We start from the raw sequence: 19,035 nt of genomic DNA on the forward strand, positions 1-19,035 counted from the left end.
TTTTGTTTTATTGCTTTATGTATTAACATTCATATAAGCTTATATTAACGTTATTATTAATATTAAATTAATTAATAATATAAGTAAACGTATTCATTTGGGGATAATCTAAAAATGTTTCGTCGTCAGTATCGAGTATGTTTTCATTATAAGCCGTTCTTTTTTTTTTTTAATGTGGTCTAAACAATGGATTTAAACTGGTTTTAAAACAATTTTTTGGTCGTTCCCCTTCCTCATTTTTATCATTCAGCATTCAGAGCTTTTGCTATCATTCAACATTCAACATCATATGTAAATAGAAATTGAAAATATGTAGGACTTAAAAGACCAGCTGAAATGGCTCCGAGTGCAAAGGGTTAAATATTTATTATAATAATTATCAAGTGGTACGAGCTGATGAATTGGCTACTACGTCTATGTTCGCAATTGTCAAGAACATATCAGGAAGTTGCGGATATTCGAACAGGTTTGAAACTGCGGAAAACTGGAATAAGTCATTGCCACGATTCGTATGTATGTACCAACACTGCCCGACGCGCAAGATGAAGTTTGTCCTTCGAATGGAACTCTGGATGGCGCGCGAGCTTTCCACGTTGGTCTCGCAGGTTTGGCAAACCACACCGTGAATGTAACCGTACGAACGGGGTATTATACCAGTTCACTGGTAGGTTGCGTAATCAAGCGTAATGCTTTCGTGTTTCGGGCGCGCTCTATTTGCACCACGCATGATAGCCAACGCTAATAACGTCCCATGAGGACCTAATGTCGAGCCTCGCTCAGCTCATAATCCGAACTGTGCGTGCGCGCCCGTTCCTAACTTTTCGTTCCCTTTTTGGCCGAGCATAAGCATGTTTCTCGAATTCGCCGACCGCTGCAACTATTCGAATCATTTTTCACCTGCTCTTCCGTTTACTTTAACTTGTCACTTTACTATTCCCCGAAATAAGCTAGTCTACGTAGAATTTCCGTAATATTCGAACAATAATCTTTACAATAAAATAATGTCTGTCAATACTTTGCACTCGTATTGTAACGCGACATCGAATGTTAAAAGCGACGCTAGGACTTTAACGCTGGTTTCACAATTTCATTTTAAAATTCTTACTTCGTGTCACACTTTTTCTCCCGCAATGATGTGATAATAATGCCTGTGATGTATTATTTTTGTTTAATTGATTCAAAATCAAAATAATTTTGTATCATGGCTACTTATACCAATACCAGTCATTCTGACTGGGAATTCTCAAAGTGGAAATTGTTTAATTTTAATTTAGATAGATTCATCGATATTAAAGTTATTAAGGAAAGAAATGATGTTCTATTTGGTTTCCATTTGTTACAATCGATGTAGACAATGTTTATTCTGCATGAAGATTCGCAGTCTATTAATTAGCATTATCTTAAAAGGGATGTTCGGTGTTATTCGCTCGAAATAGTTCCCAAGCCTGCATAATTGAATAACAGCTAACGGTAGGCGCCATTTTATTTCGGGGTGCATCGTTAAACTTAACCAACAGGGTGTGCTCTTGTTAAGCTCGTATCCTATCCCTTTTACGATATATCCTTACGATTCTGTATGTTCATTAACATGGTCGGAAATTATACTCGTTTTGATCGGATGACCTTCAACATCTATGTATGTATATACTAATTATTCAAATACATTGTTGTGTTGCACTAATTACATTGTGACGAATCACTTACTAATAATAAAAGATGAAAATGTTACATGAAACACACTGTTATATCATAAAAATTATATGAACCCAGCATCATTTCGACCATTGAACCAAGCATCATTGCACGAATCCTACCCGAATGTTAGCCAAGAGTCGTAGAAAACGATGCCAACTACTGTGGTGATATAATAAGAAGGTCCCCGGGGCAAGACTTGTGTTCCCACTCTACATTCCCCTTCTACGACGATATTCCCTCACACCTCCGCCACGGCCTGGTCACGTGACGCGTCTTGTCTCTGTCGTGTACGTGTCCGGCACTGGCATATGGCAGAGAGAGGGTAACTTTTCCCCTCAATTCGTACTCCCTCCCCTCATCTGGTGACACTGCTGCTAGGGATGTTCTTGTCGTCTCATCACAATACTAAATCGACTGATCGTAACATTTTTTGTAACAAAGAACAAATTAACCATTCGCACTCGAATTAGCACCACTCACCACACAGTCACCATTAAAAATTGCTGTACCATTATTCAAAATATTGTTTACATAAGTATCTAATCAATTACTAAACATTAGGTATTGTATGAGGTATTATACCAATTTCATATCCACAAAATTTAAGAAATTATAGAGAATGGAAATATATTCTAGCTTGGAAGAAATGTTTAATTTTCAAGTAAAAATTGCATCGAGTGCAAAGGTTTAAAGATAAACCGAAAATCATATCAATACTTTCCTGATGACTAGACTGTGGATTTTTATGCAATCTTCAATTTTTGTAGGCTGTTAAGTAAGTGGAATCATGTAAAATGTCATTTTCAGTGGTAGTAGTCTTTGTAGATCTGAAATAAATAAAAATCGTACTAAATTCTGTGGAATTTTATATTTTTAAGCATTTTTGGAAAATTTTTTGAAGCCATAAATGCATGAAGATCCGCAGTCTACTGATGATCCAACACTTACTCGTTCGAGCATCCCGACGTTTATACATATGTAGAGCGGATTGTCTGGAAATGATGATATATATAGGAAGTAGATAAATCCGATAATTCCCCGCAAATTACGTAGCACGTGCCGGGTATTCGTTTTCGTACAAACTAGAGGTGCGTGAACCGTAGAAGTCACGCGACATTCGCGCGTTCCTGTTTACTTATGCAACGCGTTAAAGAGTGGCGTTACACGTAGATTGAACGTCAATCATCTTGATAAGCGAATACACGTGTGTGGCACTCACGTGTAATTATAATAATGAACCGTAATTTAGGATTTATCGTGCATTCCTGAGTAGCTACTCTGTCACGTGTCATGGCTATCTGCAGGAGAGCTATGTTAGACATGTTCTATCGAACAGATGACCTAAATATTACACATGCGAAACATGCATTTAGATATTCATTTGCGAACTCGCGGAATCGAGCAAATATTTCTTCGAAAAAGTTTCTTAGAATTGCACTTCATTACGAATTGCAGACTAGTTACTTTAATATTATTCCTAATTCAACAGTCCTTCGTTTTAATTACTACTTTATTTTAATATTATTCCTAATTCAGCACTACTTTATTTTAATTACTACTTTGATTTAATATTATTCCTAATTTATCATGAGATAATAATACGTACGTCTAAGCATTTTATGCAAGTATGTGTTCTGACAACAACAAAATTGATGGGCTTACAAACCTAACACAATACATGAAATTATGAAAAAATAAAATCGATATCATAGTGCACGTATTACTGCGGGAAAAAAAGAGTCACCCACTAATTACTGTGTTCCCATTAGTATCTAGGTATTAATTTAAATAAATCCTGGGTGCAGTAACAAAAAATTTTTTTATTTATTACATTTTAAATGAATAAACTTTTCATTAATTTTAACACCATAGGATATCACATTTTTAACATTTGATTTTAATATTTAACATTTGACTTTTAATATTTGAGTAATATTTAATACCATTAGTTTGAAGCTGTTTTACATTAAGAACATTGTGAATTTTATAACATTTCACAATTATATTTACAATGTAAAATAGATACAAGCGACGAGAGAAGCCGTATATTCAATTATGTGTGTCGCATACGTATAATTACATAACTAATCTTGATTGCGACGATTTAAGTTGATGTCAAACATTGGTGATACTAAACACCTTATCGAAAAACTAATAACATAATCTGCGACCGTATAATTATGGAAATACAAAAGTGGCCACAACTTTCAAAGTCGAATACGTAGAACAATATTCATATAAACTTTCTTTCTGCATCTCGTGTATAATATACAATACCGGCCAAAAGTTTGGAATCACGGCGTAAATTCAGAGAAGCAGGATGTTTCTAAGAAAAACTGAATGCCTTTAGATTAACCGAGGAAGATTTATTTGTCAAACAACTTACGAGTAGCATGTTTTACATTTTGCAAGAAATTAACGAGGTGGTGTAAAGTATTCCCTTTGCTTTATGGGGAGAAATAGAGTGGACAAGACTCCAGATATTTTACCGATGATTCATCAGAAAAATGTGAACATTATGGCCAAATTTTTCGAACGGATGTCTATATTTCGCGAAACATTGGTGGATATTCATCCAGGCGAGCACACGTTCGCAGGCAAACACAAGTCATGGGCATCTCTCGTCTCGTAGATTCTAATCAAGGGCTGCGTGTACCTATTAGGGACAGTCATTGTGCGTGGGTGTACCGTGAATACAAGCGAGGGGGAGTAGAGGTTCTCCCCTCGGCGTCGTAACGCTCCGACGAAAAGCAGAGGGGCTGACTTACTGCTCGGCCAGAACGTCACTTGTCACGTCCGATTATGCGTGATTCCCTTATTTCCAGGTTCCAGATACCGGTATCCAGACGTGTTTTGTGCGAATACCGCACACCCTCTTCTCTACTTCTAGCTTAGCAGCCTGGATTATCTGAACTCACTCGGTTGCTGCCATTCCGCGTCTGTCGTGCTATTTTTCTCCTTTTTCTTTTCGTTTCTTTCCTTTTCTTTTCTTTTCTTTCGTTCGCCTTTTCAAAGGGGCGCTTCATTGTTTGCTCGGCGTACCGAGAAAAATAACGGACTGAAATTTCGTAGTCGATGATCAAGAATAGTGACGCGTCTCGTCACCATTTTTGCAAGCATGTTTCGTAGAAATAGAAGCGCGTGGAAACGTTATGATTTCGTCTCTACTGAATAGTAGAAGAGGAAACGAGTTTTTTACGGTTGTTCTTGAAATAGTTAAGAAATAATAGTTCTATTAACCCATTGCCGTATTTTGAAGTCATAAAGATTTTATACAAAGTCTAAAAAATATGAATGTTAACGCCTTTCTTTCGAAATTAAATAAAATTTTAGTCCTTTGTAATTAATATTTAAGCAGTGAAATAAATGTAGCCATACAAAAAATAGAAGTTGTTTTTTCTCTTCCACGACATTTTTCGGGATAAAGGCGTTTTAATCACTGTATCTGTAAAGAAAATGATACGGCAAGGGGTTAGCTGAGTCTCATCTAGGTGCCTTAAGGTGTACCTTACCTTAAGGTTGATTACAGCTTAAAATAAATGTCAACTTAGTCATAGGGCACCACAGATAGAGGGGTCTCTTGACCTATTGCTCTCACTTTGAACATAATGAAAATTACAACTTACAATTAGACTCAGCTAAAGCAATCTTCAAGACTAAGTCTGTATATCTAAATAAGTATAACAAGGTACAAACGATTCATTTTGAAAGATGGAACATGTTTAAAGTTAGTCAAAATATTGTTTAGAATTAAATATGTTGGTACCTAATCAGTTACTAAATGTTTGAATATCGGAGGAGCTGTTCCATCAATTTCATTTCCATAAAATGAAAAAAAATGATTATATAGAATGGAACTATTCTAGGTAGGAAGAAATGTTTCATTTTCGAGTTAAAGTAGCCCCGACCGCAAAGGGTTAAAAAGTTGAACGTTCACATCCCCATCCGTTGATCAAGTTGAAGTGCAAGGGATTAAACGGTAGCAAGACGTTTTGGAACATCGGTCTGACGAAGGGCGGAGAGAAAAATCACGCGAAAAGATTTCGTCGAACAGAAGCCGAGATGGAGTTGAAAGTCATCCCGTTAATTACAGGGATCGTTCTAACAAATCATCGCAGGGCGACCGCAAACCCCATAATTGCAGGCCTTATGGTTTCACCCGTGGCACGAGCGCTTCCGCAGCTGACCATCGAGTACTCTGAAGTCTATAACGGGAACGCAATATCCCGGAACACCCGTGGACTATGGAAGCCATAATGTAGAGCAGCGCCCACCGTCGATGAACGGAGTGATTCACCGAAACGCGCGACAGATGCACGATCTGGAAGATAGCTGGCGAATATAACAGTTAACGTTCGGAAGTAGCCCGATAACTTCTGGAAGCCTACACGAGGTTCACGTTTCTTTTTATACTGGTACCCTATCTTTGCCTCTTCGTTGAACGAGGCAGAAAGATGGTCTCAGGTTCTCTATTTAGGCAAATATCCAATAAAAACGATTTCAAATATCGATCAGTATAGTTTCATTATTTATTTAATCGTCTTTAATCGAATACAACATTAACCGAACAGTAACCGAAAAAATAACTACAAACACAAACTAAGAAATTGAGATTTACAATGTTAACACTAGAACATTTCATTTTTCATTATTTTTTTATGGGCCTTTCAACTTATTTGTGGAATTTTTTTAAAAATTAAAATGTCATTAAACACAATATCATTTCAACTGTATTTAATTGTTTAATTACACGGGATCTAAGAAACAGCACGGATCCGAGGGTTTTTCTTAGATCGAGGCTTTACTGCATCTGGTTTGAAGCTTTAATAAGTAAGTGTTTATATGTTACATTTATGATGTTCCTCTTATGTATAATGTGTGTACAAATTTGTCACTACAATTAGAAGTATAAGACATAAGATTGTGAATGCAATAAACAATCTGTAACTAATCTTGTTAAAATTGCATTCAACTGTTTCTAAACTTTTGACGGTAGTGCACGTCTGTATACGTCATTGTAGACAGTTTTATGAGAACGCACGATGACTTTCCGAAAACGCAATGGAAACATGAAAATCCACATTAAACTATCGATATCACGTTATGGAAACAAGGACACTCCTCGAAACTTCTCCAATTCAATTATCAGTCTTGTGACCACGGAAACAGCAGCGCGGAGGGGTGCGTTGAAGTGTTTAAATTTAGACGAATGAAATAATAAGATCAAACGGTAAATATCCCCGATGAAAGGCACCGCATGCAAACAAAACTTTTGAAACGAGGGTGTGCTCGAGCAGCACCGCTTCTGAAAATACATATCGCGATTCTCCGGGGATCTCCGGTGCTTCATATCGATTGTCGACTCTCTGTACAGCGGCGGCGGCGGCGAGTTTTGGTAAACAGTTGCCGCGACACAGGAATTAATATTGGAGCAGTTAATTAAAATAAATACCGTGAATCCTTGCGATACGCACAAGCTGACTCGTTTTTCACCATTTTCATCGAACAACAGGAGTTTCATTTAAAACATGAAATATATAAAAAGCGGTTTTTAGGATAATACTCGGTTCCTATTTTGCACGAAACGCGGGAATGAATGGCCATACACGAAAATTGGAAACCATGCATGACGCATCGTTTTATATATCTGACGTGTAAGGCATTTTACATGTGCGTATTATTTTAAGAGACATGTGAGATGAGCATTGCGCGTCCCCTTGTTTCGGGTGTGCGTTTTTTGTTTTTTTTTTTTGTTAATACGTGCTTTTCTCATATTGTCTGATTAATGGAACCCGATGTTTTCGTGATGATGAAAAAGCTTTCTAGGCTGAAACGCAAATATTAATAAGAAATCATTGTTCTTATTAATAATCTCCTGTGTCGTACTATTAAATTATGTGGTTACACATTTATCAGTAACAAAAATAAATGAACTAAAACACTACATTTTTCCGTACCCCAATAGAGACTGAAACATGAATTCATTTTCAAAAATGTATTCCCTATAAAATAAAAATATTCTGCATCGATTGTGGGAAGCAGTAGTTAAATCAAAATTTATTTTATCCCTCAATAGTCTTTTTACGTTGCAAAACAATATACAAATATTCTTACAAAGTATTAAAGTTTTTTCCAATTATCTCGTAAACTAATGCCTACAGACAAAAACTTCAAAGGAAAATGTTGTTCAGAATGCTGACCTTGACAACACATTTCAAGGTCATTCAAATCTGAACCCTCTTGTATAAGTTCACTAAACTGTCTGCATCTTCTCTTAATTATTTTAAGTTGTAAATAATATACCTGTAATATTACGTTTATTTGATGTTTCCTCCACCTTGTGTGGTGTGTGTGTGTGTGTATCCCCTCCCCTTTGTGTCATAAATGCGTAAAATTCGCAGTCTAGCTAATAATTAATGAGATATTAACGAAAGTTTGATCCGCGTAAGATCGCGTCGAAAGATTAATGTCTTGGAGTGTGATTCGCGAAGACGAGACGATGTTTATCTGATAATGTTTATCAACATGTCACGTACTCTTATTTCAATTCTGTCGTTTAAGATTCTCGTGATAGAATTCCTGATACATATAAGGTGTAATAAGAGCATTAAGAGCTCAAATTGTTTATGTTGGACATTTTAATCTTTATCAAGTGTCTTATAGTAGATTGTTAAAATGGTGCCCGTTAATCTTTTAACGCGATCTTAGCGAATCAAACTTTCGTTAATATCTCATTAATTATTAGCTTCAGAACGAACAATGTATAACAGCTTTTTACTTGAAAATTAGTGTTACACTCCATTTAATAAACAAAGTTAACGTGTAAATCTCTTAAACGCATCCAGTTATAACGTACTCGTGTAAACCTCATCATGTCCCCCTGGATACTACGTAATATTTGTATAAATAATATTTTCATACAACCCGTAATAGACGTAACCCAGACCATCAAAATCATACGAAATCCGAGCAAGTTCAATTTAGTCATAATTAACACTAAACCTAAAGACCATCGACAGTGACTGATGTTTATAGTATTATAAAAATAACAAGATTAAATTTATTTATATTTTGTGCGACTTTTACTATAATATATAATGGAGTCAAAAAAAAACCTTTACGATTTTAATAATTGTCAAATAAAAAATCTAAAATGGATTTATGACAGAGAAATCAACTGGTTGAAATATAAAACTGTGTGTAGATATTAGAAGAATTTCAGAGTATACCGTCACGCTATTTTCGAGATACTATCATTACTAAAAGGAAACACTCATTTTTATTTAACTGCTGTTTCCTACAGTTGACACAGAAAATGTTCATTTTGCGTAAAAATCCGCAGTCCATACTTTGTCGAACGAGACGGGGCAGTAAACGTGAACATAGCCGCTCGACTGCGACAATTTCTCGTAAGACCTTTCTCACGAAACAGATGAAACGATCGTGGACCATTCTATTTGTCTCTCTCCTAATTTTTGGTAATCCCCGTATCGGTTACTAAGCAGCGTGTATCGCATTGATGACGTCGCGTCGCGCGTCGGCGTTGGGTCGCTCAAGCATCCTGAACGTGTCCTTAGCCGAATCGAGCGAGGAAAAGCGAGTTAAGCCCCGGGAAAAGCAAACCGATTCGTTAACCACGTTACAGGCACGCCGATATAAGCCAAACCAAACATTGACATGTTCAATCATTTCGATCCTCTCCACCTACCACCGAGCCCTACACTCCCTGGCTGTTGTACACTCACGGGAACCACGAAGAAAGAGAAGGAAGATAGTTGGAAAGGGAAAGAGAGCGTCAGCGTCCGCCATCTGGCCTCGAAAAAGGGCGCAGCGACCAAGGGGGTAGGAATTGAAATGAAAACAGAAGAGTCTACCCCCGAACTTGTCTACGGTGCTCTTGTCAATGAGGGCTATTAGGGGACGATATATTTTTCTTCGCTCACAGATTTCTACGCGAGGCGTTGACTTTCGACTTGTCAGCAGTTGATTCGCTTAACCTACCCTTACCCGTCTAAATTCTATACGTATAGCGAAACCGTACAAATTTCGTTTGACGATCGCGGAAACCTTTTCTACATCTTCCATGGACCCTCTTCACTAAAATTTTGAGCAGAAAGGTTTCAGAACCGGGGATCAAAATACACTCGAACCAAAAAGTATTTAAACACTGCATTTTCGAATCTTGAAAAAGTGTCGACACTTAAATTGTGATAATTTCGTAAAAACAAATAATACAACCATCAGCCTGACCAGTGTACAGTGGGCCAGGAGGCTGCTTTTTGTGGCCATAAGTCAATTTTTTTCAAGTTCAATGTATTGAAACAACGTTTTCCCTATAAACTGACAACCCGTTAAAACTCCAAAATCCAAAATATTATTCCTTTCGGATGATTCTGTGATGAGATTCAGCGTTCTAAAGACAAAATCGTAAAATTCAAAGTAAAATTCAACGTGTTCCATACTAATTTGAAGTATCAGGAAACAGATTTTACCGGTGGTTTTTTACATTTGTATCATTTGTACCATTATACATTTTGTAGATTGAATAACAATAAATTCAATAAATTAACAAACTCAAAAAATCTAGCCATAGTTGTGCTGATTCTCGGCATTCTATTAATTAGTTAATTCATTATTACGCGGAGAACATTTTTTTTATCATTTTACGAAACTTCTGGACTTTGACTAGCATTATTTAACTTTCTTATCCAGGTGATCCCTTTTTCCAACAATAGTACATAGAGTACCTTTTATATTCTTGTAAGTCATAGTTTGAAGTTTACTTTCTTCCAATACAGTTCCGAATGTATTCGATCTTACCACTGACCAAGGGAAAAGCGATTCAGCATGCATTTGGTTTCAATTCACAGACGCACGAAGCCCGAGAGCTTTTAATTTTTTTGAAGGAATTGCTGGAGCTTCCGCTCATTGTTGCGTAACTAATCATCCAAAGCCGATTATTTCGGGTAAAGAATTATTGATCTAAGCGTACTATGCTTGCATTCGATTGGGAAATTCCTGTATTATCTCCGAAGTGAAACATTAGTTTTCGAATATGTTGATTAACAGAAAACAGTCGGTAAACTGGAAGATATTTCATCCCACACAGCAGCATTACCACAAACAAATTCGTTCGTTCTATGTAACAGTTCTCCTAGTTCCAGAACACACTGTATTGCGGCCGTAATAGAAACGCGACGATCCATCACGATCACCGGTCCGTGGTTTTGTCAACGACTATTGTGCACAAAAACAGTTTTACGCGACAATACTTGCCGCGCCGCACCTACGAGCGAGCGACAACGAATGTGAACGCTTTCAGAGGAATACTTCGCCGATGTCCATGGAATGCATTACAAATTACAGGTAGATTTATGGGTGAATCGGGACGTACCGTAGCCCAGTTCCCATGCTCTCATCGCGTAATTGTCCGTGAAGATGCATACGCACGCTTTTCTACGAGTATTAATGTTTATACATCCAATTATTCCTTGCCATCGTTCTACAATTGATAAGGAACGTTATCCAATTATGATATGCCAATTCTTTAAAAACAACTTGGCCGTCCAACAATGAGGCCGTATATGTTAGACGTCAAACTGAAAGAATGACCTAACTCGCGAAGCCGTAGGATAATTGAAGTAGAATTGCATGGCTTAAATGAAAGAAATCGAAGTTAGTATTGTAGTATCGGTTAAATTATTGTGATAAGATATTATGACTAGACTGCGGATCTTTAATAAAGATTCTTTATGCATTTATAGCAAAATTCAGTAGCTGAAATTCAATTTTTTGGAAAGTTTAAAAAATGATTATAATCATTAAGAGAAGAAATAACAATTTGGGTACCATTTCATTCATTCAATCATTAAGAACACGAATTCACGAAAAAGACGAACCAATGAGAGCACGGCTACCGTTAACGCCACGCTGAGCGGGACCTGTGCTCTGATTGGCCTGTGATTTTCGTTAATAACTCGGAAAAGTTACTTCGAATGACCTCATCAAGCCTTCCTAGGAAGTACAACATTTTTGGGACATCCTGTATGGTATTTATACGTATGCTGTATATTTCTTTTACAAATGAAAAATGAATAGAGTGTTACCATCTTTTAAATGTAGTTCTCAATCAATAAAGTTGAAGTTGAAGATATCACAGTGTAAATATTATCCGGAAAGTTTACTTTCGATTTACAGATAAGAATACCTCGTGGCAAGAATGATTCAGCTTTGTCTTTCAATCGACTGGCAGATGTTTACGTTTTCAAAGAACCCATCACGAATTCTTATAATGTCCTATTATTCCAATCGTCCGTGTATGTATTTGTATGAGCAACACTCGTTTAATTTATTTTCAAATTATTGCAATTTCTATACAAATAATTCTTCAGGAAATCTTTAAGCACAGGTTTATGGGTCCAGAAATACGATATAATTTTTACTTGAACCATTTTCTGATATCTTTTTCTATTTACGCAGACAGATAGGTTGGGACAGTAGGGTTGATTCTTCCCTTAAAAAAATTAAACATTTCTTCTGCGACCTCGAATAACTATTCTATACAATTTTTTTCATTTTATGGATATGAAATTGATATAACACCTTACATAATACTTAAATGTTTAGGAATTGATTAGCTACCAAGATATCTTATAATTTAAACAATATTTTGAATAATGGTAGAGAAATTTTTTAGTGGTGGCTCTCTCCGACTCACCACTCGAATGCTAAGGGTTAAAATTAATAGTTTGACAATTTTATAGTAAGTATTACAGAGCCAATGGAATGAAAATTTGGTAAAAGAAATGAAGAAATTGCAAATTATCTTGAGAAAGAAAAACATGTCTTTTAAATCTATTCGTACTTGTTAAAAAATGATGGATTTTATAGAGTCTTAAAAGCTAATACAATTCCATTGAAATAAGTTCTTTCATATCTATTTGCTATTAGATATGATACTTCTAGTGGGGTCTGCTACAAACTTGCAGTACATTTATCTTGATACTTAGCTATCACTGATAACTGTGTGCAAGCTTTCTAGAGAATTTTTCTCGAAAGTAGAAGCATTACTGTTCAACTATTAGAATCGTTTCGGATTGACGCGAATGAGCGAATATTATAAAAAATAGTGTACAATATTTTTATATTCAACACTACAGTTGAACTTGATTTATGTGAATCTGTCGGGGAATAATCAAATTATAGAAATCCAAATAACACTACATAAGAAACATATTTTTTATTGCACCGTTTAATGCAAGAAAGTGTTAATAAAGTTTCAACAATAGAAGCTCTCCCTTACTAACAATATAAGAGCAGTTTGATTTAATAAAGTACAACCTAGTTGTCTTAACAAACATGGATTAGCGTTAACAAAACCGATCTCGTTTCTCATGGCACGAGCTTGAATCATGCGCGTCGATCATTTAGGCGGAAAAAGGAAACGCCCATGGCTTTACCGTGGAGTGAATGCTCTGCAAAGGAGGCGTTAAATGTAACAAAACCATGACATCCGGTGAGCACGGGTCGACACGTGACTCGTTCAATGCTCTTAAGCCAAGTGCACGATGAAGATGACATTCCCGGCATTGTTAAGCTGCTAAGGCGCTTTGTCCACGTCAGTTTTCTCTCGTCCCTTAACAATGCTATTCGCACTCCGTGCTTAGCAACTATAATTATTATCCAGAATAGCGAGCACCATTTAGAAATCAACATCTTTTATGTTTGGTATAGGAGGTCTCTTTTTTTATTGTCAATTGTAAAACGTCGCTAAATGTAGGTCTAAATATTATGATAGATTTGGGAACTTGAATGAGTGTTTAATAGCTTTGTTATATGTATTGTAACTCTGACCATGAGATAATTAAATCTATTGAGATTTATTATGCGTTTTGTAGATTTCGGTAACTTAAATGCATTTTTAGAATCACAGTAATTCTAAATTAAAAAGTATAGAACCTAGTGCTGAACACTGCAAATTTAAGTTATGTATTTGTGATACATATGGCTGTAACGTAATGGCTGTAACGTAAAACAAAATAGTTTATTTTATAATGCAGAAAGTTTAAAGTTTCAGCAGTTTCAGGTCTTGCTCATAGAACTCGATTTTCTATCTATGTACATACTTCTTTCTATCTGGTATTTAAGTTCGCTTAAGACCGTTATACGTAAAGTCGTACCGGTAGATGGAAAAATGAACGAGAAAGTAAAACGGCCACACAATTATCTTAATGGAGTTGTGGACACCGGTGAGCACTATCGATTCGATGCGTAAATGCGGCTACGCCACTGTTCTAGCGCGTAATTCTTGCGCGATGGGTAACTGAGAGAAATATCCTACTGGTACAACGATAGGAGCTTGAAAAATAATGGCGGCCGCACTTAAGCGATCAGTTCGTACAGCTAAATTGGATTTTATTTTTACGCCAACTCCTTCACTCTTATTTTTTCTATTCGTATATTCTGTTGTTTAACCCTTAGAACTCGAATGGTGACTCTGAGGCGCCACTAAAAATTGCTTTATCATTATTCAAAATATTGTTTCCGTTATCAAATATGTCTGATCTATCTAATCAATTACTAAACATTTAGGTACTTTATAGGTTATTCTTATTCCAATTTCATATCCATAGACCTTAAAAAATCATAGGGAATATTCTAGGTCGGAAGAAATGTTTCATTCATTCAAGGGTTAAAAAATAAAGTTTTAACGTTGTTTTAACACCGAAGATCATTCATAACGCTCTGTACGTTTGTTCAACCATTTCTATTTAATTGATCAGCAATTGCATTGAGCTTATAAATTGGGCGAGATTCGTTGTATTCGAGATTACGAAATTTTTCACTAAATAGTAGCACGAACTCGACTTGATAACCACTTCGGCTTGATTCGGAAACTTTCGGGTTGCTTCGGCATCCCAATCATATACATACATGTATACAGAGACTACTTTCCTTATAAATAAAATGCATTTGCACGAATTTCTGCATGTATCTAATGAACAAGCAAGTTATTAATCGAATTATTCAATGCCTAAAATGTGAACATATTTTAACGTATAAAATAGAGTTTGTTGTAAAAACTATTAAGTAATTAAATCTTTACATGCGCGGGATACACCACACGCGACCATCTTATTACTCGAGCACTAACCACGAACCGCTTTGTTTTGATTTGGAAACTCTCGGGCTGCTTTGGCATCCTTCTCATACGTACGTACTTACAGAGATTACTTTCTTTACACCACCTACCGGATGAAAATCTTACTGATCAGCTTCGTCTACTGACTACATATGCACTGACAGTACTGACCGTTCGCAAAAACTACAACGTGACGATCGACGATCGACGATCGACTCCGTCAAGGTTAAGTCTACTCGGCTCCTACTACACCAGTCAAAATGACTGGTTTTATAATTTCATTTAAATTGAATCATTTCATTTTCCGCAATAATGTGACGACTTTAACAACGATAACTAAAAGTGTAATATAATGAATTTTATTTTTGTTTACTTTAATCAGAATCAAAATAATTTTGTATCATGTATACTTATACGAATACCAGTCATTTTGACTAGTACTTTTCAAAATGGAAAAGTATCCCACAATCTATAATCTGTTCACCGAACCTGAAATCGTTTATTAGATATTTAAGAAGATTTATCGATGTTTTGTAATGAAATTTTATCGCACGCAACGTCATATTCAGGTGGCACAACATAAACATAAACATAGCCGCGATGTAACGTAACATACATAAATATAAATAGTCATCGATGTTGTTTCACACTCGGACATTTTGTATCCCATAGTGGTTGGAATAGGGCCTAATTCTTTTTTATACATATAACGATATTTTACAAGCCCTACAAATGGCAAAACGATTGGAAATCTCTGAATTGTTGTAAAAAGTGAACAATATGTGTACCAATGAAATACTCTGATATGGAGAATGGCGAGCTGTATGAGCATGAAGAAGGTGAATCAGAAGAAAATGAAATTGAACCGTATAGTGATAATTAGACTGCGGATCTTTATGCAAAATAAAAAATATTTGCATTGATTGCTGGACATAGGAGCCAAATAAGAATTGTATTCTTCTTTTAATTATCCTATTAAGCTGAAACTAATACATTGATGTCCTTAAATATTTTTAACATGCCCACTGTTTTAAATTGTACGTACCCATTTCTGTTATAAATGCATAAAATCCGCAGTCTTGTGGTAATAGTGATGATGTGATAATGAAGTGATAATGAGATTATAGACGAAGAAAATGTTCAGGAGTCCTTGGTAAGTGATTAGTTATTACAGTAGTTATTATTAGTATAATTATATTATTATAGTTGTCATTGTATAGTAGTTATAATTCCATGACATGGAACTCCTCTTTTGTAAGAAAATGAATATAAAAATATTCTATTATTGCGTATTTTTTAAAGACTGGTTTTAATAGAAATAGCTTCGTCTTAACTGTTAGTAGTTCTATTTAGTGTTAATGTTCATTGCCGTATTTAAGACGGCATTTAATGTAGAACTTGTTTCACTCTCATACAGTGATTTATTCACGTTGGTCTCTGTTTTATCACTTATTTTCTATTATCGCATCGGCGGGCGTGTTGCAACAAGGCCGTTCAGTTGGTTCAGGTTGTAACAGAGGTAACGCACAAAATGAACAATCCACTCATCAGAGACGCCACGTGAGCCGCACGTGCCAGGAGCGTGCCAGAACAACTGGTACCCCGTCGCTTCTGGCACCATGTGTGCCGATGAATATGCACGCGTGCTACCCAAGCGTTTCCTCTTTTCTACTATAAGATTATTCTGTAGATCGTAGGTGTTACCCTTTCCTCCTTGTTTTCAGTTAATTCTTTTGTTGACCAACTCTATGCAAATGATTTCCACTTGTCCTAACTCTGGAATGTTTTTTCAGAAACCAAAATCATTATTAACGTACCCAAGAGCTACAAGTGGTTAAATGTGGTGAAAATCATAGTTTTTCGCGACTTTTGGTCAGTCTCTGCTTAAAATCCAGATTCTTACATCTTCCGATGCGTGTCGTTTTTTTCTGCGTCAACCTATTTCGATGAAATTTTCAGCATGTATACATATAAGTAACATACATCTACGAAACACATATTTTAAATTTTCCACGCATACGAAAATGTAGGAGTAGTCTTTCAAAACTGAAAGTTCATCCATATACAGTATGTATGGTCAGAGTGAGCAAGCAAAATGTAAACAAATGGTGGGCCTGTCCCGGCTTACGTTGCCGCAGAGTGTGCAGAAATACGGAAAATTCAATACAGTATTAGCGATAGTTTTTCGAAAATATCTCGAAAACTAAAATCGAGCGGCGCTAATATGTATAGGAAAAAGTTGTTCAGAATGATGAGTTTGACAACATATTTAAATTTCATCAAAATCGGTGAGGAAGCCCTGAAAGTAAATAATTACCATCAATTCTTCTACTTGCTCAAAAAAAAGTCAGGTCATTTGGTTCGATCATAAAAAAGTTTTAAAGTGCGTTCAAATACTTTCGTGGTTCACTGTATATCAGAAATAGTATGTAGAGTATTAGAGACACGTGTATTTGAGTTAGTATGTTACCATATGCATAGACAAATCACGCAAGTTCGAAATACTTTTATACAATTGATTTATGTGAAGCTATGGTAGCTGTGGAGGAATTTTCTTGAAAAATACACAAATTAAGATATTCTAAATGAGTCGACGATTTGCAAAAATGATTTGGACGAAAGCTATTGAAAACATTCGGAAAGATATTGATGACAATGATGTCTTCTGTATGTCCGTGGATGTAGCAACGGATGTAACGGACGTCAACGGATACGTAGGCAAGCTTTGTGAAAATGAAAAAACGCAACCTCATTTGTTAGCTTGCAAACAATAAGATTTAACCGATAAGAGGCACAATTTTACAAGTGATAATTTAGAAAAAACAATTGTTGTACTCAAGTATTGTACTTTAATTTACAACAGATAAATCTTTCGCATATATCTTACATGTTTCCACATATTATATCTAGATAATAATTCGCTGTCGAATGATAATCCTAAAAATGTTAGTTTAAAGAGCCGCAGGACGAGGACCAATAAGGGTCGACCCGCATTTTCGACAGAAACCCTGCCACTCAACTTTGAAACTTTTAAAGATACAATGATAAACAACTTGAAATACAGCTTCAAGTCATACATAACAGTGCGACTGGACAATGAGTGCGACCAACTGCCGAGCTGACACCATGTCCTTGATGGCATATGGGGCAGAGTCGATGATCTTGTACTTAATGCTTCATGCTTTGTGTCCCCTGCGCTATGAACTTCGAGGGTCACTTGAAAAAGTAAAGCCGCTGCTTGAAATGGATCGTCGGTTCCGATACTTATCCGATACCGTAGTTAGCCTAAAATGTTAGCCAAAAATTGCAAATAGTAAAGACAGTATTGAGCAAACGTTACTCAGAATGACAAAGAAGTTTTATTATTTGTTATTCGCGAATAGTGCTAATTAATTTATTCATTATTTCATTCGTTGTTTAACCCTTTGCAGTCGGAGCTATTTTAACTCGAAAATGAAATATTTCTTCCTGGCTATTCCATTCCCTATGATTTCTGAAATTTTATGGATATGAAATTGGTATACCTCGCACAATATCTAAATGTTTAGTAATTACTAATTTTTAGTTTTGAATTCGTTTCATCCTCTAAATATGGTAACAAAAAATATGTGTTCCTATTTGTAAATCAAGGCGACCTCGATTTCGAAATGAAAACAAACTGTTTTCGAAATTTTTTTTCACTGATATCTATTGTGCACTCCATACCCTGCAACTCTTGTTGGTAAACTTTGTTTAGTCAGATGGCTGCAAGTGGGTGAAAAATCGTGCGTCACGTTAGAGGGAACATCCTGTATAAATAAGAAAAAAAGAAAAAAGAGAAAAAGGTAACGAAACAAAGAAACAATATAGACATGAAAATGAAAAAGAAATATCAAAATTAAAAGGGACTCACGTTCTTCCTTGATCGGAAAACATCTTGGTCTTTCAATCTTCCGTTCTACAACAAAAGGAAAAGAATGAACTAATTAAGTCGATTAAAATAAATCGGCGTACAACATAAATATAATCAAACAAAATATAATGAAATTTGCATGAAACAAATCGAATGTGAAATAAACCAGAAAGAAAATAAAGACAGGGAGAAAGAAAGAGAGAGAGAGAGAGGATAAAATAAATAATAAAATCTATTAAAATGATTGTCTTGAACGGAATAAGCTGTTAAATCATATTATTCCTTAACCTGATTATTATAACGTGTG

At 35.8% G+C, this 19,035-nt stretch overlaps 1 protein-coding gene across 3 annotated transcripts in view; it reads right to left on the reverse strand.

Annotated features, from left to right (window-relative positions):
- The window catches only part of Lim3 (Lim3 homeobox protein), an 85,160-nt gene that overhangs the window by 50,714 nt on the left and 15,411 nt on the right, over positions 1 to 19,035 (reverse strand). For 2 of the 3 annotated variants that reach the window (XM_076422633.1, XM_076422634.1), the window contains exon 2: positions 18,729 to 18,773. The exons of the other annotated variant lie outside the window; for it this stretch is intronic. In XM_076422633.1, coding sequence (XP_076278748.1) covers positions 18,729 to 18,773 — 45 coding nt within the window. The remainder of the gene's footprint in view (positions 1 to 18,728; positions 18,774 to 19,035) is intronic. 3 annotated transcript variants of the gene reach the window in all.

This window comes from Lasioglossum baleicum, chromosome 4, assembly GCF_051020765.1.
Source record: "Lasioglossum baleicum chromosome 4, iyLasBale1, whole genome shotgun sequence".
In the NCBI taxonomy this organism is placed as follows: domain Eukaryota; kingdom Metazoa; phylum Arthropoda; class Insecta; order Hymenoptera; family Halictidae; genus Lasioglossum; species Lasioglossum baleicum.